Genomic DNA, 19,509 nt, shown 5'->3' with positions numbered 1-19,509 from the left:
CCAACTGTAGCCCTGCACTGCAAAACACAGAAGGGAAAACTTCCCCACAAGAAGCTGACATGATACAGATGTCAAGGGTGGTTTATAGCGCTGGCTGCAATGTAAAAGGTAATGGACATTTCAAGTATCAGCACAGGTTTTGCAGCAGCTGTGAGACAAAGAATAACTTGCTTCCTTCACCTCTCCGAGGAAGCTTGTGCTGTTGAGGAATTACTCTAAACCCAGTTATGCCGATGGGAGGGCCAGGGCATATTTTCCACCTGCATCACGAAGAAGGAAGCAAGCTCTGGAGTTTCTCTGGTATAAAACAGGATGTAGAGCCTTTTCTGTGGTCTTAGGCCTAGTTGAAAGACCACCCACAGGAGACAGCAAGCCCAGCTGTGTGGATTCTGGGATTCCTCGGAAACCATGTGGTATTGAGCAAACATCAACTTTTTGCAAATCAGAGGGTGTTCCCCTCCACTTTTTTTTTTAAAAAAGGAAGTTTTCAGCTCTTGTGGCTGCAAATATTTGTTGGAGTTGCACAAGCCAAAGGGGAGGCTGAAAAGGTTTGCCCACTCAATCGCTGGCTGGAGGCAGGACTTTGCCTCTCCCATCAGCAACACAACCGGAAGCATGCAAAGTGGCAGAAATGTGGATTACACCCGGCAAATTATGAAAGGCAATCCCACCTGCATCATTCATACCAATCCCAGAATTCAGTTTTTAGACTGCATGGGTGCAATATTTATTAGTTCACACAGCCCAGCCAACCCCCTTCCATTAACCCTCCCCACTCCAGGCACAGTCAAAAAAGACCAGGACACACAGCAGATGAGATGAACTAGTTTAATAGACACAGTGATTGACTGATGAGGACCAGCAGGGGGGAAAAACTTCACTTGTCCAAAACAGCAACAGTAAACACAATGTATTTCACACATACACATGGCAGCACCTGATACTTCAGAGTCTCTACTCAAGAGCAAATAAGGGATTAGCACCTGCCCATAAATTTGCCACACCAGTTCCAGTGCTCTTGCCTTTAGTGCTCAACACAGGTGGCCTCATACCGAGATACTTCTAGAACAGTGCATGCTTAAGTCACACAAATACACACAAATCATATAAATACTCAGCAGAGGCACAGAAAGCCCAGCCTCTTTCCTATGCCAAACGGAAGGCAGATGCTGCCCGCCCTTGGGAGATTCCTATTTTCCTAGGGAAGCCCATCCTAAAATACACAAGGGCTGCTGTGGATGGCTTTTACAAATGCTCGGTAGTAATCGGGGTGTGCAGGTTTCCCCACCCTGCTTCTTCTTTCCATCTAGTAATGTCAGGGTTACATAGGAGCTTCCTGGAGGTGAAAGACCCTCAGTTTCCTTGGAACAAAACAAGCCATTCAGAGTTGCAGGCAGGGTGAGTCAAAGTTTCCTTATAAACTAATCCTGCAGAACCAAGCACAGGTCGGCTCTGCAATGGGGCAGGCAAGCAAACTCCCTCCCCCCCTCGCCGGCCTGCTCTTGTCCAGGGAATGACAGTTCCAAAAACATCCAGTTGTAATGCCATGTGGGGGGTCACCTTTCCCAAAGAATCCTTTGCTTTCAGTCAGAGTTTCCTAGAGGATTACGCCAACACACAGAGGGGCGAGGCAGAGAAGAGGGGACAAAATGTAGCTGTACAAGTAGTAGAGCAAGAGCAATGAGAGGGGGAGGGAATAGCAGCGAATGCTCTGCTCAGAGGTCAAGCTAGGACATGTGGCAGGCACAGGTGGGGTGGGAGCTCTCTTGCTTGTCATGTGTGCTGCCTTTTAAGCAATTTTATGATGGCAATTTAACTGAGGGCATGGCAGAGCAAAAGTGCCAGTAAGAGAGGAGAATCTGCCCCCAGCAAATCGCTGGATAGGCATAAAGTTGGAATACAACTTTTGCACAGGGCAAATCTGGGACTTGTTGCAAGTAGTCCAGTGTGCTGCTCTAGAGGTCAGGAGAGATAAGTATGTGTGGTTGGACTGAGGAATAATGGCCCCTCTGGCAAGACAATTTGCCAGAAGAAGTTTATACAAGTTTCTAGTCCTGTGTGTTTTTGAACTGCACTTCACTTTCTGGTACCAAACTGTGCAGCTAACATGCTTGTTATTAACAGGCTGCAGATGGGTAGGATGTGCTCCTCCACGGTAGTCTCTGTGCAACTTGAAGGACACTGCCCCACCCCAGGACCTGCCAAGGTGATTGCGGGAGCAATATTTTCTTATGATTCTTATGTTTTTCCTATTATTCCCTTTCTCTTTTGAGTGAGGTTCTCATGAGAAAAGCAAGATACTGTCACACTAGCAGCTCGACTACACAACAGGAGAGCTATACAACTTCAGATTTAACACACACAGGCAAACACAAACACATGCAGGAGGGAGCCAAGGTTTACTGCCACACACCCGTCCAACTGGCCTCAAGAGGATCATTCATCAGATCTCCCATCACGGATGTTGTCAAATGAGAAAGGAAGGAACTTGAACCCGGCGCCCATGTAGAACTTGTTCTGAAATTCCACCCTAGTGAGAAACACAAAAAGGAACACAAGAAGCAAGCAACCATCAGCTCAATAGGCATGTTGAAGAATTGCAAGATTCAAAAGCGGCAGTGACCTTTTCCTTTCTATGGCATTCATGTTTTACTACTGCAATGTACCGTTTCATCACATATCCTAATTCCCTGTCCAAGTTTAAACCCTCAGCCCCTCCCCCCCCCCGTTGCCGTTGCAGAAGGTTCAAATTGCAGCATTTCTGAATGGGTATCGGTGCAAGGACTCAGGCATGCAAGCGATAACAGCGCTCTATGCCCAAACGTAGGAATGGGGAACCTCAGGTCTGGTGGCTGAATACAGGCCCTTCTCTCCATCCCTCTGGACTCTCACTGGCTCCACACCTCTCTCAAGCACTTCTGGATACTGTGATGTGTCCTTAAAGTGTGACAATGCATACACATGGCAAGCGAGACATATTTCTTTTGAACCAGAGATGTCTGGAGCCCGTCTTCTTCCATCACCAACTTCAGGGTGCCATAGGGGAACACCGGAGAAAGGAACAGAGAGAGGCCTGCATTCTAGGATCGGTTTGTTTCTTTTGCTGTTTTGCCGTTTCCACTAATGAACTCAAAATGTAAAGGGAATGGTACTGGAAGGCTGCCCAATCATAAACAGGCACCAAACATGGAAAGAAAAACCCCATGATTCATTAAGAAAACAAACCCCGTGCTCTTCTCTTGGCGCTGTGGTGAGAAACATTTTCCATCCCCTTCATCTGCCAGATACAGAGAAAAACTGGAGTACGAGTTGATTTGCTGCTGCTGCTCCTTTAGGGTGGAATGTTTCAAGTGGAGGATTCTTTTTAAAGACTAACATCCATCTTACAAACCCAAATACACCAGAAAACACAAAGAAACTGCATTTAACTCAGGGGCAGAGCTAAGTGAGAAGGCATAATGGAACAAGCAAACTCTCGTACACCTTTGCAAGCAAATTCAACGCCTTCCCCCAAAAGGAAAAAGGCGCAGATGGAATTTGTCAGCTACCAATATGAACTGGCCTTCTCTCCCTTTGCAAAATCTCCAATTTCACGATTCGCCTGCCAAACCCACACGAGCAAAATCCCTGCACACAGAAGATTGGGCATTAGGGCAAAGGTTATGCTAGAGCTCTTCTTCCCGATACACCACCTTTCTACGTGCAGAGATTTGTGCATGTTACGGAGGAGCACTCGGTCACATGAGCTGCCCACCCATAGCCTGAAGCGATATATCCCAGACGCAAGCAAAATGCAGCCTCTGATCAGCTAAGAGGAAAAACCATTGCAGAGCGAAAGGGCAGAGGATTGCAACAGCCCACCACCACCACCTCTGCTCTCTTTGCCCCTGCCAGCATGCCCACGTCCCTCGGACGGCGACCAGCTCCCCCCTCACTGAGAATACCAGTTGCGCTGCCAGACCGCCAAGCATTCCCAGCATATCCAGGGTGTGCCAGCTGCACTTACAGACTGGAAACAGCTGCGCGCTCTGCTCCTCTTCACTTGTTTCACTAATTGGCAGGGACATGGGGCCAGTGGGAGGGAGGGGCGGCCATATTTCAAGCCCTTTTTAAAAGAAGTTAGCAAGTTTCAAGACTCATGTCTCTGGCAACAGGCATTGCGTGATCAAGAGGCAGGCAAGAAATTTGTGGTTCACATCCAAAGGGGTGGGGTGGGGGAGCTCCTTGGTCTCAGTTTCACTGTTCTCCAATGGACACGCAGCAATTCGGCCAAGGAACTTTATGAATTGCCAGCCGTCGGGTCCAGGGAACACAGTGTCTGGAAACATTACCTTCCACATGCCCCAAGTAGCGGCGTGGAAAGCAGTTGGCAGGGGCTCCCATTTGCAGGATTAGATGGTGGATGGAGAAATTGCAGGTGGTCAGCAACAAAAATGTCCCACTCCCCCCACCCCGGGCAAGAGGAGGAGATGGGTAGCACCAAGTCAAAAGATTGCAACCGAGTCAAAAGCCTTGCATGATTTCAAGAGAGGAGCTTGTGATAGTATCCTACTGCTAGACAAGAGCACACATACTTGGAGGTTCCCTTCCTTCTTTGAAGACTGCAGGAGCAGAGGAACAATTCCTCTCCCCTTCCGAGTTCAGCTCAGATTCTACTAAGGCCTGTATCAAATTAAGTGTATACACACAAAGACACACACAGTTCCACAGAACATCCTCCCTCAATGGAATGTTCCGCTCCTTCCAGCCATGGAATGTGTAGCTCCCCATTGGCACCTAATAACCTGAGTCCCCCCCCCCCCAAACCTCCTGGCCCAGCCATCTGGAGCTAAGGTGGTTCCTTGCTTTTAGCCAAAGATCTTGCCCTCTCCAACTGGAACAGGTCTCGCCTCCTGTGCATCGTGCAGCACCGGCCAACTGGATGGATAACTTTCGTTCTGTTTTCCTGGCCCCAGATATCTTTTTTGGAACTCAGTTCTCTAAGGCTGAAGGGTTCTACTGCATGCCAGTTATTAAGACGCAGAAAGGCAGAGAGAAGAGGACTGCATTGCCATCACTCTCTTTTCCATTCCATTAATTTTACGCCCAAGGTGTAGGGAAACTCCCATTCCAGCAGTGAATCCCTCCCCGGAGCACATCTCCAGCCTGCCCTCCATCTCAGCCCTCCTAAGGTCTCAAGTGGCAAGACAATGAACCCCAACATTCCTTTGGCTGCAAGCTAAATGTCAAAGGGGCCCTTTGTGCAGCTAAGGAGGTAGAGCGTGATCAGCCAATGGCATTGGCAGCGAGATACACACTTGCTTCCCACACAGCCACGGAGATAAGGAAGCCCCCCGCTTTGCAAAACTATTTGTTTTTCAGCCAAGGCAACCATCTGCTTGGAATGTACTGCTGCCTGAAAAGTTACGAGATAAACCCATCCCAGCAGGGAGTGGCTGGGCTGAGGAAGGAGAGATGGAAAGCATTTTTCCAGCAGGAAAGAAGATTCACTGTTCCTCCTCCCCAGCGAAGGCTAGCACACCCTCAGCTTTTGAATTCTAAGAGGAAGCAACAAGGCTCTGCGGTAAAGCAAATCGTTTGCATGCAGATGGTCCAAGGTGCAATCCCTGGCATCACCAAATCAGCCGGGTTCCAGGTTAACAGAGCTCGACAAGGGAACTTGGGAGGGTTGGTGCCAGTGAAAGAACTGGGTTGGATGAACCAATGGTCTGACTTGGTATAAAGACCATTTGCTGAGGCCAACAAAATCTGCCAAGTCTCCACTCTACCTTCCATATGTGTGCGTCATCACCTTGCAGATTCCACTGCTAAAGGGAAGAGATGCAGGAGCTGCAAGTTCCACATATTAGCACTGAATTTAGTCACCTCAGCAGTCAAACTCCCTAATTTATTCCCCCTTAAAGAACTTTGCCATCTGCCTTTTTTAAAAAAATGCACATGCACAACAAATCGAAAATAGCTCATAATAATTTTCTAATTGAGTCGTTACCCCCAATGGAAGTGAATTTTGCAATCTGGAAAGGTATTTATATTTGAGGAGCAGAAGGTTCATTGTTTTGCACCTCTAAATAACCTATGTGCAATTTTTCACCCTTTGCAAAAACCTTGCTGAGAATTGTTTGGCTGCAGCTCATCACCAGCTATCTAAATTATAATCAACTGATTCAATAGGAAACCTTTCCTCCTCCTCCCCCCCTCTCTCTCCAGCCACTTGCCCTGTATTGACAGAAAACAACACCTTGAAAGAACTCCAAACCCCAGTCTCTCTGGCTTTCTCCTCAAAGTTTTCAGTTAAGAGTCACTCAAATCAGCAGTGGGGATTCCTGTACACTCCCAGATATTGACAGCAACTCCTGCCCTACAGCAGAATGACTCAACCGCTCCTATCTCCAGACACAGCTGGCCCCTGCTGGAAGCTTATTTGTTTTGAACTTGGCACAGAGAAGAAAAGGCTGGGCCAGGACAGCAATCCCTGGCCCCTAGCACAAGATCAAGATAACGGCTGATGTCATGATTGCTTGGGGTGCAGTTGCTATTGTTCTGCTAAGATGGGCTTTCCTGACAAGGAACGGAGCCCAGTCAAACCAGCTGGGCCTACCGAGGGCAGGAGTTAAAGCTGGGTTAGGAAAAACCAAGCTGGATTCTGGAGGAAGCCTACAGCTCTAAAATGTAAGAAAACTGCCACTGTGCATGGAAGTGTTGACACAACATTGTCATCATCATCATTCATCAACGGCATACAAACTTACTATATCTGTCCATTCATTTAAGGCTACACTATTCTGCTTCTACAGCAAAATGATCCTAGAGGCTGAAGCACCTTCTGCAAGAATTGGGATTTTTTAGTTTAGAAAAAGGGACAGGGTGGTACAAGTTTATGAAATCATGGTGTGTAGATAGTGAATATTCTTTTTATAATGTTGAGATATACCAGGCACCCATTAGTTGTACCTTCCAGAAACAAACTGAAGACATTTTTGTTCTGACAGGCTGAATGGCCATCTTCAGTTTTGTCTATTGTACTGTCCTTAAAACTATTCTAGCTGTTTGCATGTGTCTGCAAATGGATCTTAGTTCTGATCCAGCATGGAAGACTTTGCATGTCATCCTTTTTGCAAACTACAGAGGTTTTCTATGAGCAGCTCCTGGGATCCAAAGTGGTTTATGCAAGGGCCTTGCTTGTTAGCTGACCAAAAAGGGACTCCTTCAGATTTTGTTTGAGACCAGCCAGTTTCAACCCCAATTGAACCTACCTGCAGGTAAAGAACTCTCTCCCTCATTCATGCTTCGCACACTGGCCACTCTTTAAGATGATGATGTCAGCAGCTAACCCCAGCCTCAATCTATTCCATATGGACAAGATATTGAGCATTTGAGGACTTGCAGGTCTATCCTGCAAGTAGTTAAAATGCAGGAGGAGCACCCTCTTTGAACTTAATGCCTAGAAAAGCCCCAGAAAGTAAACTGATGATTGCCAAGGAAAGAGCACAATCAGAACAATAACCATGCATCTCAGAAAAATGGATGTTAGTTTCTCTAGACCTGAACAAATAAAGGTGTCCTCTCTCCAGCCTAAACCTGAGTTCATCTGGCCCAGCAATGTCTACTCTGACTGCCAGCCGCTCTCCCCGGGTTCAGACAGGAGCACTTCCCAGCCATGCTTCTTGAGATACTTTAAGTAGAGATGACAGAGATCAAACGTGATGTAAACTTTGTACCCACTGTGCTGTTTGTTTGTTTTGCAGTGCAGAGCTGTACCAGATGACACTTACCAGTGCAAGCGGAGGGCATGCAGGAAAGCAGAGAGGCCCTCCATGATCAGCAAGATGGCCACTGTCAGGGTGGAAAAGGCAGCAAACATGAAGAACAAGCCGAACCCACCAGCTAAGCTCCTTGCGCTGAGCCCCACGCGCATCACCATGGACCAGAGGACCTCAGAAAGCTCTGTAAGGAGAAAGACAGGAAGAATGATCACCGCTCAGCAAGGGCCACAGCTCAGGAGGAGAGGGGATTGCATGCCTTCTTTCACTCTAGCTGCTCATCTTTGGAGGGCAGTGCCCACTGCTCTGATAAGAGTGAGTTTTCGGAAGCTGGATGAGTTCCCAAAGTGAGCTGTGCCCCTAAATCACACCCCAGACCAATTTTCCATTTAAGAAAAAGCAAAGCCTCCTACTGCTTAGGGTCCAAATTCTGCACTCTGTGGGCATTTTGAACTCATTATCACAAGCTACCCAATGCTCCCCTTCAGAGATTTCAGAAGATTTCAATAAGAATTTGGGTGGGCAAAGAAAGATACTGGGCTCAGAGGAGACTGCTACACAGTCCTCTCTACATGACATGACCTGGAATGAAAGTACACAAAAGTCACTGGCTACTACCACAGGAAAAAGGGCTTGTGACACCTTCCCCCTATTCTCACAGCTCAGATTTCCCCTTCCTCATCCCTGGACTCGAAAAGCCAGCCATGGTGAAGCTACTCACGTGCATGTGCCAGGCTAAGTGCCCAGAGGCGAAGGTAGGACGCCGTGTTGGAGATGCACCCCAGGCAGTATTCGATGGTATGGATGGCCTGGTGAACAGCCGTGTCCCCAAAGTCAAACTGCAAAAGGAAGTAATAAAGCCAGTTCTGAGCAGTGGGCAGAGCGTGCAGCAATGACTAGACAGCTAGAAAGCAGGAACAGCAGCAGTAGCAGCAATAGCAACTAACTCTATTGCAAGGGCACTCAAAGCTCACAGCTAGAACGCTGGCCAGACTATTTCCCTCTCTGGTCACCAGGACTTGGGATGATCACTTGCCCAACACAACTCAAAACTGCAGGACACTCAGCGCCATTAAAATGTACAAGGGTTCAATGGCTTGTTCAGATCTAAGACTCAACTTGAATGTTTCTCAGCCCTGCCCTTCTTGGTGGCAAACTGAAAGGTAAGATTCAGTAGCTGGATCAAGCACAGGCAGCAGGAGTCACTCTATCCATGCGTCTATGGCAGAATCATTATTTGCCTGGCATTAATAGGCACTCAAGTGGCCTTGGAACCCAGAAGTGACGGACTGCAAGGGAACTGGACTAACGTTGGCATACAATCAGGCGAGGCTCACATTTCCATTACAAAACTGGGTGCAAGACAAGACCTTGCTTGCCTCTGCTGAGATTTGGTTAAGCCTGCTGTCCTCTCTTGCTTGCCACCCTGTCGTCATCCCCCACCCCACATCCCCAAATCTTCTTAGGAAATGCTGCTTAAGTCACTGTGGCGAAGGTTTTAATGACAACTAGGAGGAGGAGAAGTGACCAGAGAGAGATTAAGTGTTGCAAAATCAAAGTTGTGAAAAATCCCATCTTAGTATTTTGTCTGCCACATCTCAGAATCTCTGGAGTCTTCTAGCAATCAAACTGACTACACCCAGCTAAAGCTGCCAAGTTCCAAAACTGTTCCAAGATAAAGGTGAACTGAGCGCTCTCTCTCATTCCCCTACAGTATCCAGCACAGCAAACGTTTCAGGCTGAGGAAGGCAAGCTACTTGTTAACATTTAGGCCTCAAGCTTTGGAACCAAGAAACAAAAATTCTTAGCAAAAGCTGCCCTGATGAGAGTGCGCCAAGCAAGCTATGAAATTACTAGACTCCAGGGACACACATGCTCTGCATCAAAATGATCCAAATTTGCTTGGCCTCCTTTTGGCATAATCGAGTCTGTTGGGTTCCCATCCCCGTCTCCACTATATTATATAACTGATCCTGGTTTTGCTAGTCGTGCTGGGGGGAGGGGCAGGGCAGAATGAAAGAAATGGTAGCAAGCAAGGAATCCCCACCTGCAATAAGCAGGGCAGTTTATTCTGCCACATTCCATCACCCCCCCCCCCCGGCTTCTGACATTTCTGTAGGCATTTGCCTATAAACCTTCAGACATACCATCACAGTGAAGAGGGCTAGGAATGTGTTAGGGGGCAGGGGGAGAAGAGTGAAAGCTGACTTTTTCAGGCGGCTGAATTCTGTGCCTAAAGCCTCATTCTGCACTCCCTCAGAACTGCAGGGTGCTGTGCCCTGACAAACTCCAATATGTATCTGAAGGGCAAGCAACAAAGCACAATGCTGTAAGAGCTGGCAGGTGATTGAAAGGATGGCTGCAGCAGCAGACGGATAAACCAACATTAAAATTATAAGCAGTATTCCAGTTCTTTCGATGCACTGCTTACTCTGTTAATTGTCGTACTTTTGCAGCCTGGCAACAGACCCCTCAGGACCGCGCCGCTCAGCATTTCCATGGTTATTGTACAAAGGCAATGGGGGCAATTCAAGCGTTGCTCTTTTCCTATGCAGAACCTTCTGGGCCCATCCTGCATTTCCCATCACTGCATTGATATCCATTATCAGAGCCTCTTATCAACTGACTGTGATGTGGAGGTTGCTGCATGTTCTCTTGGCAGAGGCACAAAGATAAAATGTCTATTTTTAACTTCTGCTATCGTTTGCTGCCAGGGAGGTGGCTCTCCACAAAAGCTAGATGAAGTGACAGGTCATTCATAAAGAAGTCAAAGCAAGGAACAAATATGCTGGAATCCCAATCCACCAACTCCCCCTTTTACTGGTGGATTGTGTCCAGACCTGTTGACTTTGAGTAGGTGGCTAGCGAACATTAACACCCCGCCTGAAGACTGGCGTCTGTCACTCCTAATCTGAATGTTTATCAACTGATTGGCTCAATTTGCACAGAACAATAAACCAATTTGGGGAGAACGCAGCTGGAGAGGCGATCGCCGCCATTTTGCACCTTCTCTGCACTGCTGTGAACGAAGCCACAGTTTGGCTCAGTGTGTCATCTGAACCCAGGCTCATGGTTTGTCTTCTCTAGAAAAACCACATGCTGTAAAACCAACAAACCTTGATTATAGCTTGTGGCTTGTCTAGAATGGCACGAACCACAAGTCCAGGCTCTGATGACACTCAGGCCAAACCGTGGCTTAGCCCACAGCATTGCAATAACAAGAGGATGGAAGCAGAAGCAATGTGACTGTGATCTCCTCTTCTGGAACCTGCACGCTCAAGTGTTTGTGCTAAGCCATGGTTCAGCTCAGCAGTGCATAGGTCAATGCCAGGTGGGGTGGGTTCCCCCCACCCCCAGCAACTGTAACAAAACTGACCTCAGTGTGTCTGCAGTCAGCTCTCTCAATAAGTTGTTGCATGAACAGCCCCAATGAGTGATCCTGTTGTAAAGTCTTGCCAGAATTTTCAGGAAACGGCCATGGGAGTAAACAAAAGACCCAGGAGAGCAGAGAAAGGCCCCAGGGATATTGGAAATTTGGCAATTAAGGGGCACGCTGGAGTTCAGGGGATGGAGGAAGTTAGCTTTTTTAAAAAAAGGTACAAACATGTCCACGCCCCGCCCCGTTCCAAAGGCCTCTACTACTTTGGGATTCTATTCTACAAATTATTGAGGGGCACAGGTTGTGCATGTAACAGTGACGTATATGCAACCCACACCACAAAGGTAAGACAGCAGGCCCCCATTAAGCACATGCAGCTGTTCAAACAAACATGTATTTTGTTTTTAAATGAATATGAAGCTGTTTTCTATGGAAATGGGTATTAATGACCCCTGATTACAAGAAGAAGGAGCCATCACAAAATGAGATGCTATGAAAAGATGAAGAAAGAATTTCAAGTCACATAATTCTACAAAATGGTTTATATTGATGGGAGCAATGATCTGGATAAAGACAGACAGAGAAACTGGCTACAGGCTTACCACCTCCTCCACGGCAGGCTTGAAAACACAAGGGAATATTTGGTTTGGTCATGATGCATCATTTGATAACACAAGAGCATATCCTCTTTCAGTGCAAAATCCTAAAATGCAACTGTGCTCAATCATTGCTGTTGCTGCATTCCACTTCATGTTTCATTGGTAACAACTGTGACTTCTCCCCAAGGGAGAAAAGGCCAAGACTGATTTGCAAAACCATCAGTTCTCAGTTTCAGCCCTGTCATCACAATTTGAGGGATATTAGTCTAGTTTACAGTGCTTGTTGTGTACCAGTTGGGAAAAACTCTGAAAGCTTGTAGTGTACCAAGCATTGTAGGGGTGTGTGTGTGTGTGTGTGTGTGTGTCAAAGCTCAAAGTTAAGAGCACATACTCCACATGCATTAAGGAACTGCATTTAATCCCTGGCATCTCCAAGGGATTCTCCAAAGGATCTCAGGAAGTAGAGATAGGAAAGACTTCCTAACACTCTGGAGAGACACTGTCAGTCAAAAGTAGACAGCACTAAGGCTAAGTGGAACAACAGTCTGATTCAAGATATGGCAGGCTCATACATTTGCACCAATGGCAATGCCTAATCTCTGAACTTAAAACTGCTTTCCAGCAAGAAACCCTGAGAATGCTCATTTTATATGAAGGCCAAAACCTCTGTTAGGACAGCAGCCCTCAGGACAGGCCAAGACCCATTACACTGCTCAACTGGCTTACATTTTGAACTGCCACATCACCAATTATAACCAGAGATCTTGTATGCTTGAGTTTATATTAATGTTTCAGGGGTCTAAGTGATCTCAGTAAGACTGCCTTGTACACAAAGGTAGTGTACAAGGATGCCCTCTTCAAACAGCGGATAACCACCCTGAGACATAGTGGTCTGCCTGGAAAAATCAGAAGACCTTCTCCCATGCAGACAAACAAACTGAATGGAAGATCCCTTGTTCAGTTCTCTTTGAAACAAGGGCAGCAGTGATGCGGCCTATTCAGAGATTTCCCATGGGGAAGTGAGGAGATTGTAACAGACCTTCAAATATGACCTGGAGTCTTTACTACCTGCCTTGAAAGGGAACCCCATCCACCACAAACTATTGAGAAGTTAAGACACAGCCTCAGCTTATTACAACCACCTTTTGAACGGGGCTGCCCACAGATTTTTCCAAGTGCCAGAACAAAGACACTACGGGAATTGTTTCCAAATGTCAAAATGAGCTTCCCTAGTTTTAAGAAAAACAGTTACTGGGGCAATATAGTTTCCAAGCTTTGGCTAGTTTGAGCAAATGTCTGTTGGGGTGCAGCAACAAGAGAGGGTAAAGGGATACAGGCCTGGTTTGATGTGGTAATATACGTAAGGAGAGTCATAAAAGGTCCACCCCTTCTTGTAACATCTCCCACATGAAGGTTTGTAGTACAAAGGAAGAACAGGAGGTCTTACCTCCTCCCCCTCCTCCGAATGGGTTGAGAGCTGGTCGTGCTGGATTATTTCTGCATCTTCTTCAGTTGGGCCATTGCCCACACGGATCCCACCAAAATTGAGTGTCCCCTAAAGCAGACAACAGAGGAGAAAAGAAGAGGAGACACACCATTGGTTCGTGTTTTAGTATGGAATTGGCATGCAGGGCCATTAGCAGAACTGGCCCTACCATATGAGAGAGAGAGAGAAAGAGAGAGAGACTTGCCTCAGGCAACAAATTATGGGTACCGATAACAGTAGTGGCACAGGAGACAGATCTGATCCGACCCACGGGGCACAACCCACTGAGAAGTTCTCATGTGCATGCCCCATTGAGTTAAACAAGAGTTGCATGAGAGCACTTCAGGCAACACAGTTTTTTGGGATTGAGAGACTGCTATTTAGATTTTCCACCTTGAGGCTAGCACAAAACACTGCATTGCCTGATCATAAGCACATGCCTCATTTTCTGCCGCTTTTGAGCACCAAGAACTGAGCAATTTGTTAAAAGTGTTTTGGCTACTAAAGCATGCTTTGGTCTGTTTTCCAGGGCTCCTCCTCCTTCGGAACAGCCTAAGCTTCTTCTGCTATGAATCCAAAGGCAGCAAAAGCTGGCGCAACAACATTGGTCTAAAGTAGAAAGACTGGGCCTCTCAAAATGGGAAACTAGGGGTTAGGGGCTGGAGGGGTAGGGAAAGAGCAGAGAGGAGAAGTGAGGGAAGGAGAGCCAGGAATCAAGAATCTCAAATGCTTTTTTTAAAAAAGGCTATACGTTTGCAACATCAGCAAGAAATCTCACAATATTCCCTAGAGAAAGATGCAATCAGTGGCCTATGAAATAAATAATCTGTTAGCAAGTGAAGAAATGGATGCAAAGCCTCCTGAACTCTGCTGCTGGGTATGGTTGACACTGTCTGGCTCTTCGACAACACAAGCAGGGAAGACCAGACCTGTCCTTACATGGTGAGGCCTGGCCTGGCCAAGCCACTCCATTTTGGGGCATACATTCAGCCATTTGAGACTCTCCAATATCTGCAGCCTTTATCAGATGCTAGGAAGGAATACATTAACTAGATCGTTCTTAAAGGCAACTTACTTTGATTAAGTCCATAAGGGATTCTTTGTAATGTAGATTAATCAGTATTTTTTTTTAAAAAAAAGAACAGATCTGCCTGTGTGTACACCCTTTGCTTTAAGAAATAGATTTGATATGTTCTATAAAAAAATTAGGCAAAAAGGAAACCCATACTGGTTCTAAGTCTAACAGGGCATAGTGTGGAATCTGCAGGCTACAGAGCACCTGATCACTAGAATCCCACGCCCTAGCGATATTCCCATCCCACTGGTTTCCGATTTCACAGATAGTTACTTGAAAGTGAAATGGGACACCCATACTCAGAGGCAGTATACCTCTGAATACTAGATGTTGAGAAGGTTATCAGCTTCAGGTTCAAGCATGCCAGCTCCAAGAGGCATCTGGAAAGAATGCTGGGCTGGATGGGCTTTCTGGTCCTAAGTTCTTCAACCCGCCTTCGTAGCCTTGAGGGTTAAAACCATTTCCCACATGAAAGCAAAAAATTATCAAGTTACCAGATTTTGCATGAGCAGCAAATTCCATGTTCTCGCAGCAAGTTCTCGTAGAACACACAACTTTTTTTGCCGGGTTAACTGCTAAATACCACGCCCAATTTCACAGCACTAATCACGTGCTTTGTTCCAAAAAACCTGGCATGCCATTCAACTGACTGCAGAAGACTTTGTGGAGTGCAACAGCATGCCGAAATGCAAATAGCTGTTTTGCTCCCCAGCAATTGTCGGTAGGCTACAACTGTCACAACGGCACAGAGAGTTGTGGGCGCAATTAAGAACAGCACTGAAGTGGGCAGCCAGCAACTCAGTGCACTGCCACAAGGATTCCCAAAGCAACCATTAGCTAGCAGGCAGCAAGAAACTGGTGAAGGCCAGAGAAGTGAACTCATAAGGGATGGCATTGCTGAGGAGACACCACCAATTATGGCACTCTGAAAACATGGGATGCAAATTAAAAACATACTCGAGAGACAAAAATCCTGGGGAGGACTGTGAAGGGAGGGGAGGAAAGCCACAGAAGTGGCAGCTATGCAAAAGCCAAGGGCCTTGGCATCTGGATAGAGGGGGCTTTCCCCCGCATACATACACTAGGGCGAATAATCTCTTTGTGCTGCAACCATGGTTTTCAAACTGTGTGCCCCAGGAACTCTGAGGTTCCTTAGACACTTAGCAGGAGTTCCACAATAACATTTATAATGACAAGGAAGCTGCCCATAAGGCAGCTTTGTCCATCTCTGCCAATTTCCCCTGCAGTGTGCATCCACAGAGGAGAGTTGGGCGCATCCCAAGACAAGCGCACAAACAACTCAAGTTTGTGAAGAACGGCGGCTGGTCCCAACAAACCTGGACAGCACTCCAAGGAAATGAGGGCAGCGCACCCTTGAGCACTGCCTAGAGTCCTCTGCCAAGCACAACTGCAGGAGACCTTTGGCACACACACACCAAAGTTTGAAACCCAACCACATTATATGGTTGTGTTGTGTCCCCTGAGTATGTGAGTGTAGGGTTTGGAAAGAATGAGATTTCTTGGAACGTATCTTCCCGAGGAAAGGGCTGCTGTGCCGTTCCTCCTCCTCGGGGCAGATACTTTCCAAGGCCCCTGGGCACCTCCCGTTCTCGCCATGTGCATCCTTTTGGCATCTTTTAATCCACTCACTGTTGCAGCCGCCGCTGCCTCTACTGCCTGCGGACTCTGGGCTGGGCTGACAGGGGGTTCCACGGGCTGCCCTTCCTGATAGCGAATGGAAGGAAAGAAAAGGGGAAAAGGAGGAGAAAAACAAAGAGAAAAGAAGGGAGACGAATGGAGGGGTCATGGGGAGATGAGATGGTCAGAGAAGGAAGAGGGAGCGTCTTTAACCGAGCTGCAATTTGAAGGGCTGTTGCATCTTTAACAGCTTGCCACAAGAACACCACAGCCGCCATGTCTCTGGGGAACCACAGCAGCAGGTTAGTGTCCTTAAAAGCTTAACGTCACCAGCTGCACGATGGGTTTTAGGACTAAACCATTCTGAATGTCTCTGCTGACGTGTTTAGGTTGCTCAAAGCACCAATTCGGCAACATCCAAGGAAGGCTATTTTCCTCCAGCAGAACCACACCAGTTCCGCACTCCCAAGTGGCTGCTTGAGCTCATGCTCCCTTGAGCAGCAACGTCTCACTCTTAACAGTGAACATTGAAACCAAATGGGAGATTCCATAGCCTCTTTTGCTAAATAGGGGCCGGCGGGTCAAAAGAAAGGGTTGGGGCACACATAAAGCAGCTCTGTGGATCCCAGCCATGGGTGGCAAATGCATGCATATGAACCAGGATTTCAGATGGATCCAGAAAGCGACCAGTGGTCATGAGAGATGCTGCCTGTTTGCTAAATTACAGCTGTGCCTCTGCCTGCAAGCGGGATTTAAACTGCAATCCTAAACCTGAAAGTAAGTCGCAATGATTCCAGTACGTTTGCATTCTAAGAAAGTATGCTTAGGACTGAAGTGCTAACAGAGCTTCATCTGGATGCAGATCTCCTTCGCAGAAATCCAGACTAAGCCTCTAGTATTTGAAAAAATAAGACCTACAAAGGAAAGAGGGAAAAACAGATTCACCCACCAAGTGCTTTCTTCGCAAGTACTGCTGGCGAAGGACCAGAGGTTTGGCAACCAGCATCCACGGCACACACAGCAATGCTACCACAACCAGGAAGCACTGGAGCCCTTTCTGTGGGGAAAAGCGATGAGGGAGTGACGTTATCACCAACAGGCAAGCACATCCAGTTCCCTAAGCCCTCCTGCCTGCGTGAAGAACCCTTTCAGATTCTTTCAGGAGAACGTGCCCACATTTCCCTGTTGCCACAGGGTCTATAAACTTGCTCTTAAATCAAAACTCATATTCTAAATAATTGCGTAAATGCTAGCAGATACAGATGTTTGTGCTCCTGCACAAACTTCACAACAAATGGAAGCTTCTGCATGTTTTGATGTGGTTTGCACAGGAATAGTTCTTGCTGAAATGCCAAGGTTGCAGGTTCGATCCCCATACGGGACAGCTGCATAGTTCTGCACAGAAGGGGGTTGGACTATATGATCCTCAGGATCCTTTCCAATTCTATGATTCTTGCCCCTCCCAGCTCAGCCGTAGATTCCCCCCACACTTAAAGCCAGAACAAGGCAGGCGCTGCTCTCTGCAAAACAGCTCTTGCCCTCACCAAACCACCTACCTGTCCCTTATAAAGCATCTTTTCTTTGGGATCATAGGAGAAGAGAAACATGTTGATGAAGTGGATGAGAAGACTTGGTGCATCCATGGAGTTCTTAGCATCGTAGGCTGTCCACTTATAGAAAATGAGGATGACCAGATAGCCAAACAGCGATGTCATGAAGATTATTTCAGGGATAAACCCAAGGTAGATGTTCAGAGGTTTCTTAAAGTAGCTAGAGGATATGAAAAGAAGGAATTTAAGATCCTGCCTTCAATCGATGGATACAAGAGATATGTCTCCAACCCTGGAGAGCTGCTGCCAGTTAGTGCAGACAGTACTGTGCTAGGCACACCAAAGGTCTGAGCTCAGTATAAGGCAGCTTTCTATGGTCCTGCCTCTTCTCAGCCTGTCTACTGACTACTAAACTAAAAGGAGCACACTCACATGTGATTGAGCAGACTGAGAGAGACGCCAAAGAGCATGTGGATGATGCCCAGAATGACAGACATCTTCATCTTGAAGGAGTTGAGGAAGGTCAGCTTGTTGGTGGCGATATTCCAGATCTAGTGCAAAGTTAAGACCCAAGGGTGTTTAGAACCAAGGAAGAGGACAAAAAATGAAAAAGCTAACTAAGTACACCCAGACTCATAATATCCTCAGTAACACCCAAAATAATCTGCTCTCCGTAGGAACATTCCTTTTACTTTGTAAAGCATCCTTGAGACCAAGCATGACGTGGTGTGTCTTTTATTTTTAAAAACGTTAACCGTGTGTTCATGGCTACAGGAACAACTTTAAGACAGTTTCTGTGAAAGGCTTTGAGTGTAAAGGATACTCCAAGGATCTAGGTAAATCTCCCTCCCCTGTGTGAACTTTGGTATCAACCTTACTGCCCACTAATACACCCTGATGTCAGACTACACAATTTGCACTTTAGGGGTGAGTAACTTGAAGGGCATTTCCATTCCACAGCAGTAGCATGCCACATTTGACTCTAGCGAATCTGCCTTTCATGCAGAAGGCCCCAGGTTCTCTCTAGGTAGGGCTAGGAGAAATTCCTGCCTGAAACCCAAGGGAGCTGCTGCCAGTTAGTGTAGGCAGTACTAAGATAGGCCGACCAATGGTCTGACTCTGCATGAGGCAGCTTCCTATGTACTTAATTTGTGAGGCAGAGCTGTTCTATAGAAAGAGGTACTAGAGTAATTCAGGACTGTAGCGCTTCAGTCTTTTTAAAAAATACTCTCCTACGTAAAGAGTTCCCTTCATAAACCAACATCAGAAGGGGAACGGTTCAGCACAGCCTCCTCCCTGGTTTACTAAGCTTACTGTATATGCAGGGAGTACTTTACACAGTGGCTTCCCAAAAAGAGACTTAAGAGGAAGTGGCACAGTTCAGAACTCTACCACCTTGATCAACTCTCGCTGTTCAAGAAACAAATAGCTCTACTCATGAACAGTAGCTGCAAGCAGGTGCTCTTACGGGATCGATGCCAAAGGGGTATGCCCCGCCGAAGACACCCTCGATGGCAGGATTTAGCTGAAGGCTAGGATATTCCTTGAGAAGATCTTCTCTGTGGGCAAGAGAGCAGAAAGCTATAAACAAAGAATGACTGGAGGAGTACAACACAAGACACAATAGTGGAGTGCATCTTTGGCACAGCTGGGGGGAAGGGGAGGCGGGGCGGGAAACAGCTTCTGGTTCTTTAGTTCCACACAGAGAATGTGCTAGTCACACAGGAGGTGCTACTGCATCCCTGCCATGTCCGCCTCTTCCCACCCACCCCTCCCGCATTAGCACACTGCTCAGAGCGAGCATTTCACAGGCCTTCCTTGTGCCTTTGTGACCATCTCATCAACTTACGTCCAGTTGGATTTCAGGAACATTGGCCGGACGCTCCAGGATGAACCAAACATATTGAGAGACTTTGAGAAGCAGTCGTTATAGATCAGGCCGGTATAAATGGAGAAAGAGCCCATCAGGAGAATGATGTACCGGCCGCAGAAAATGGTGCTGAACATCTGGCCAGTAAACAA

General features: G+C 47.0%; 1 protein-coding gene across 10 annotated transcripts in view; it reads right to left on the bottom strand.

The window, feature by feature from the left end:
* Positions 1-814: 814 nt before the first annotated feature.
* ATP6V0A1 (ATPase H+ transporting V0 subunit a1) overlaps positions 815-19,509 on the bottom strand; it is a 41,099-nt gene continuing 22,404 nt past the window's right edge. For 4 of the 10 annotated variants that reach the window (XM_060281462.2, XM_088655311.1, XM_035134444.3 and 1 more), the window contains exons 13-22: positions 19,337-19,494; positions 18,956-19,046; positions 17,920-18,038; positions 17,494-17,707; positions 16,887-16,994; positions 13,186-13,293; positions 11,742-11,759; positions 8,482-8,599; positions 7,773-7,944; positions 815-2,530 (exon numbers count right to left, since the gene is read on the bottom strand). In XM_060281462.2, coding sequence (XP_060137445.2) covers positions 2,437-2,530; positions 7,773-7,944; positions 8,482-8,599; positions 11,742-11,759; positions 13,186-13,293; positions 16,887-16,994; positions 17,494-17,707; positions 17,920-18,038; positions 18,956-19,046; positions 19,337-19,494 — 1,200 coding nt within the window. In that variant the 3' untranslated portion in view covers positions 815-2,436. Of the gene's footprint in view, positions 2,531-7,772; positions 7,945-8,481; positions 8,600-11,741; positions 11,760-13,185; positions 13,294-15,949; positions 16,025-16,886; positions 16,995-17,493; positions 17,708-17,919; positions 18,039-18,955; positions 19,047-19,336; positions 19,495-19,509 lie in introns of all 10 variants that reach the window. The other 6 variants (XM_060281463.2, XM_088655312.1, XM_060281461.2 and 3 more) reach the window with 2 other exon arrangements.

Source organism: Zootoca vivipara, chromosome 12 (genome assembly GCF_965207765.1).
Source record: "Zootoca vivipara chromosome 12, rZooViv2.hap1.1, whole genome shotgun sequence".
NCBI lineage: Eukaryota > Metazoa > Chordata > Lepidosauria > Squamata > Lacertidae > Zootoca > Zootoca vivipara.
The sequence above is the reverse complement of the archived record's forward strand: the minus strand, read 5'-3'. Positions and strand labels throughout refer to the sequence as shown.